General features: G+C 45.4%; 1 protein-coding gene across 2 annotated transcripts in view; it reads left to right on the forward strand.

Moving 5' to 3' along the window:
• FNBP4 (formin binding protein 4) overlaps positions 1-6,000 on the forward strand; it is a 53,945-nt gene that overhangs the window by 23,603 nt on the left and 24,342 nt on the right. For both annotated transcript variants that reach the window (XM_031653428.1, XM_031653429.1), the window contains exon 8: positions 496-706. In XM_031653428.1, coding sequence (XP_031509288.1) covers positions 496-706 — 211 coding nt within the window. The remainder of the gene's footprint in view (positions 1-495; positions 707-6,000) is intronic.

Genomic DNA, 6,000 nt, shown 5'->3' on the forward strand with positions numbered 1-6,000 from the left:
ACCTGTGTCAAAACATCTCATGTATCCCATAAATATATACACTTACTATGTACCCACAAAAAAATTGGCAAAATTAAAAAATAAAAATAGAGTGAGTAGGCCGAGTGCAGTGGCTCATGCCTATAATCCCAGGACTTTGAGAGGCTGAGCAGGAGATCACTTGAGCCCAGAAATTGAGACCAATGTGAGCAGCATATCCAGATACCATCTCTTATAAGGGAAAAAAAAAAAAAAACACGTGTAATGACATGTGCCTGTAGTCCCAGCTACTTGGAAGGGTGAGGTGGGAGGATTGCTTGAGCAGAGGAGGTTGAAGCTGCAGTGAGCCATGATCATGCCACTGCACTCCAACCTGGGCAACAGGGAGATCCTATCTCTAAAAAAAATGCTTTCCGTTCTGAAAGGATTTAAATTTGAACAACATAGTCATGGCTATTATTCTGATTAGACATATTAATAAGCAGATAACTAACTTAATTGTCATGTTCTTTGTAGGCAGAGTTGCGAGCCTTGGAGGAAGGAGATGGTAGTGTGTCAGGGTCTAGTCCACGTTCTGATATCAGCCAGCCAGCATCTCAAGATGGAATGCGTAGGCTTATGTCTAAAAGAGGAAAATGGAAGATGTTTGTTCGAGCTACCAGTCCAGAATCTACCAGCAGGAGTTCTAGTAAAACTGGACGAGATACTCCAGAAAATGGAGAAACTGGTAATTTGTGCTTCGCATTAAACTTTAGAGTTGAAAGATGTAGAGGGGAAGGAAACTCTTCCTTTTTTTGTTTCCTCTTCAGCAAAACAGGAGATTGTACTTTTACTCTTTGGGAGAAGTGCTGGGAAGGAAGCTTCCATCCACTTCTCTACCTTTTCCAGATCTATTTTCTAGTAGAGGAGTGAGAACCTGAGAGGCTGACATCCACTGGGTGGTGGTGTATTCAGAACCCAGTCCCATTTCTTCTCTCTTGTCTACATTGCCCAGCCTCTGTGTGGGTGAGTAGAGAGTTTGATTGTGTCGTGAGGACCCAAGTTGGTCCTCAGGGTAATGAGGACCTTACCCTTCATTCATGATAAGAGATCCTGCTGCATTTTTTAATCTATTTTCAGAAATCCGTGGATAAAGCTAATATTTTAATCTTCATTTGACCCTAATTCATTCTTTTTTTTTTTTTTTTCCTTTTTGAGACAGAGGTCTCGCTCTGTCGCCCAGGCTGGAGTACAAAGGCGTGATCTTGGCTCACTGCAACCTCTGCCTCCCAGATTCAAGCAATTCTCTTACCTCAGCCTCCTGAGTAGCTGGATTATAGGTGCCTGCCACCGCGCCTGGCTATTTTTTGTATTTTTAGTAGAGATGGAGTTTCGTCATGTTGGCCAGGCTGGTCTCGAGCTCCTGATCTCAGTTGATCTGCCGACCTCTCAAAGTGCTGAGATTACAGGTGTGAGCCACCGCTTTCAGCTGTGGCCCTAATTCTGTAGTGGAAAGTTAGCAGTAAGATAAGGACCCCAAACCTTAGTTGAGTACACCTAGAAGAAAATACTTTTATGGATCATGGTTCAAAAACAGCCCAATGCTGTGTCACAGGAAGCTGAGGCAGAAGGATCCCTGGATCCTAGGAGTCCCAGGCTAGCTGGGCAACATAGCAAGACCCCTATTTCTTTTTTTTTTTTAAAAAGAAACAAAGAACCAAAAAAAAAAAAACAAAAAACGGTGATAAATAAACGCAGACATCCTTGTTTGAATTTTTTTCCTTTTTATTTATATTTTTTGAGACAGAGTTTCACTCTTGTTGCCCAGGCTGGAGTGCAATGGTGCAGTCCTGGCTCACTGCAACCTCTGCCTCCTGGGTTCAAGTGATTCTGCTGCCTCAGCCCCCTGAGTAGCTGGGATTACAGGCGCCTGCCACTATGCCTGGCTAATTTTTGTATTTTTCAGTAGAGATGGGGTTTTGCCTTGTTGGCAAGACTGGTCTCGAACTCCTGACCTCAGGTGACCTGCCCACCTTGGTCTCCCAAGGTGCTGGGATTACAGGCATGAGCCACCACCCCTAGCCTGAATTTTTTCTTTTCAGTTGGCAGTGCGGAAGAACATAAAGGAAAAATCTGTAAATCCTCTTTATCTTTTCATTATTCTCACTCCCTACCCCTGTGGTCCTTTTTTTTTTGGAGACGAGTCTTGCTCTGTCCCCCAGCCCGGAGTGCAGTGGTACGATCTCTTGCTTACTGCAACCTCCACCTCCCGGAGTCAAGCAATTCTCTGCCTCAGCCTCTCAAGTAGCTGGGATTACAGACACATACTACCATGCCCAGCTAGTTTTTGTGTTGTTAATAGAGACGGGGTTTCACCATGTTGGCCAGGCTGGTCTCAAACTCCTGACCTCAGGTGATCTGCCCACCTTGGCCTCCCAGAGCAATGGGATTACAGGTGTGAGCTACTGCACCGGGCTATTTTCTCTGTCCTTTATATACATGTATCCTTCCAGACAATGTTCTTTGTATATGTTTACAGTTAGGTATGTATGAGTGTGTTTATGTGTATATATGTATATTTTACCATATATGAGAGCATATAGATTGTTAGGCAACATACAGTTTTCACTTAACAACGTGCCTTAAAAATTGTCGTTCATTGGTTAAAACTGAGTGGTGTAGATATGTGTATTTAACTCTGCCCACTATTGATGGACATTTAAATTGTGTCCATGTTTCACTAAAAAAAATTGTTGCATTTGTACTATGAAAAAAACCCCTATAGGGCACTCAGATGTCCATCAGAGGTATCATAGATAAATTGTGGTGCATTCTTTATTTTTTTTAATTTTTTGTATTTTTTTGAGACGGAGTCTTACTCTGTCACCCAGACTGGAGTGCAGTGGCATGATCTCGGCTCACTGCAGCCTCCACCCTCCAAGTTCAAGCGATTCTCCGGCCTCAGCCTCCCTAGTAGCTGGGATTACACACGCCTGGCTGATTTTTGTATTTTTAGTAGAGATGGGGTTTCACCATCTTGGCCAGACTCTTCTGGAACTCCTGACCTTGTGATCCACCCCACTTGGCCTCCCAAAGTGCTGGGATTATAGGCGTGAGCCACCGTGCCCAGCCTTGTGGTATATTCTTAGAAAGGACTACTAAAGGACAAAAGGAACGTACCGTAGTTATGTGCATCCATGTGGCTTAATCATAGAAACAATAATACTTACTTTCGGAGGGCAAAGCAGGAAGATCATTTGAGGCCAGGAGTCAAGACCAGCCTGGACAATATAGCAAGACACCATCTCTAAAATGTTTTTTAAAAATTAGCCAGTGTGATGGCACACGCATATAATCCCAGTACTCATGATGTTGAGGGAGGAAGATAGCTTGAACCCAGGAGTTTGAGGCTGCAGTGAGCTATGGTTACACCACTATACTCCATCCTGGGTGACAGAGCAAGACCCTGCCTCAAAAGAAAAACAAAAAAAAGACTGGGTTGTGGTGACTCACGCCTGTAATCCCAGCACTTTGGGAGGCCATGGTAGGTGGATCACCTGAGGTCAGGAGTTCAAGACCAGCCTGTCCAATATGGTGAGACATGGTGAGACTCTGTCTCTACCAAAACTACAAAATAGGCTGAGCGTGGTGGCACATGCCTGTAATCCCAGCTACTTGGGAGACTGAGGTAGGAGAATCGCTTGAACTGGGGAGACGGAGGTTGTGGTGAGCCGAGATGGCGCCACCACACTCCAGCCTGGGCAATAGAATGAGACTCCGTCTCAAAAAGAAAAAAAAAATGGTGGCTGGGTGCGGTGGCTCACGCCTGTAATCTCAACACTTTGGGAGGCCGAGGCAGGCAGATCATAAGGTCAGGAGATTGAGACCATCCTGGCTAACACAGTGAAATCCCGTCTCTACTAAAAGTACAGAAAATTAGCTGGGTGTGGTGGCAGGTGCCTGTAGTCCAGCTACTCAGGAGGCTGAGGCAGGAGAATGGCTTGAACCCAGGAGGCGGAGCTTGCAGTGAGCCGAGATTGTGCCACGGCACTCCAGCCTGGGTGATAGAGCAAGACTCTGTCTCAAAAAAAAGGAGTGAAAAACAGTTATGTTGAACAAAAAAAGCCGAGGAAGAATGCATATGTTAATATTCTATGTATATAAATGCAGGAATAAGCAAAAATATTGTGCTTTGCCTGGTTCACACCTGTAATCCCAGCACTTTGGGAGGCCAAGGCAGGCAAATAACTTGAGGTCAGGATTTTGAGACCAGCCTGGCCAACATGGTGAAACCCCATCTCTACTAAAAATACAAAATTATCTGGACCTGGTGGTGCTCGCCTGTAATCACAGCTACTTGGGAGACTGACACAGGAGAATCACCTGAACCCAGGAGGCGGAAGTTGCAGTGAGCAGAGTTTGTGCCACTGCACTTCAGCCTAGGCGACAGAGTGAGACTCTGTCTCAGGAAAAAAATATATAAATATATATGTATATTGTGCTCAAAGATCTGTCCATGAGGAAGCTAAAGGAATGTAATGACTGACACCATGAGGGTAGAGGTCATGTCTGGTGTGGCTGTGATGGCAGAGAAGCCTGGGAAGACTCAATAGTAACATATTAATATTTTGATATTTTAATAAGCCATGTTATACTTTTTTTTTTTTTTTTTAGACGGAGTCTCACTCTGTCACCCAGGCCGGACTGCAGTGTCACAATCGTGGCTCACTGCAACCTCCACCTCCTGGGTGCAAGCAGTTCTCCTATCTCAGCCTCCCGAGTAGCTGGGATTACAGGCGCGTGCCACCATGCCCAGCTAATTTTTGTATTTTTAGTAGAGAAGGGGTTTCACCGTGTTGGCCAGGCTGATCTTGAACTCCTGACCTCAGGTGATCCACCTGTCTCTGCCTCCCAAGGTGCTGGGATTACAGGCGTGAGACACCATGCCTGACCTATTTACTTGAATTTTTGTTTCTTTTAAGAGACAGGATTTTGGCGTGGCTCACGCCTATAATCCAAGCACTTTGGGAGACTGAGGCGGGCAGATCACCTGGGGCTGGGGGTTTGAGACCAGCCTGACCAACCTGGAGAAACCCTGTCTCTACTAAACAAACAAACAAACAAAATACAAAACTAGCCGGGCCTGGTGGTGCATGCCTGTAATCCCAGCTACTCGGGAGGCTGAGGCAGGAGAATCGCTTGAACCCAGAAGGCGGAGGTTGTGGTGAACCGAGATCGCGCCATTGCACTCCAGCCTGGGCAACAAGAGCAAAACTCCCATCTCAAAAAAAAAAAAGGAGACAGGATTTTACTCTGTCACTCAGGCCGAATATAGTTGACATAATCATAATGCAGCTTTGAATTCGTGGGCCCAAGTGATGCTCTTCCCTCACCCTCCCAAAGTACTGGAATTATAGGCTTGTGCCACCTCAATGAGCTGATTTTATTCTTTATATTATATGCATTTGTTATGCTGTTTCACAATAAATAATACTGTGGTAACATCCTGGTGAATGTATTTTATGTACATTTTAGTTCACAACAGTAAAGATTCCTAGTGGTAAATTGCTAGGTCAAAGGGATATGTGCATTCTAATTTCATACAGCCTGTGTACTTGCCCTCCAAAACATTTCTAGTCTTTAGCCATCCTTAAAATTGTTAAATTCTTGGACCTGCCACCAGATAGAAGACTTTTAATATACAATGGCATTAAAAATTAATAAATGGGGCCGGGCATGGTGGCTCACGCCTGTAATCCCAGCACTTTGGGAGGCCAAGGCGGGTGGATCACGAGGTCAGGAGATAGAGACCATCCTGGCTAACATGGTGAAACCCCGTCTCTACTAAAAATACAAAAACGGGCCGGGCGCGGTGGCTCAAGCCTGTAATCCCAGCACTTTGGGAGGCCGAGACGGGTGGATCATGAGGTCAGGAGATCGAGACCATCCTGGCTAACACGGTGAAACCCCATCTCTACTAAAAAATACAAAAAACTAGCCGGGCGAGGTGGCGGGCGCCTGTAGTCCCAGCTACTCGGGAGG

Source organism: Papio anubis, chromosome 12 (assembly GCF_008728515.1).
Source record: "Papio anubis isolate 15944 chromosome 12, Panubis1.0, whole genome shotgun sequence".
NCBI lineage: Eukaryota > Metazoa > Chordata > Mammalia > Primates > Cercopithecidae > Papio > Papio anubis.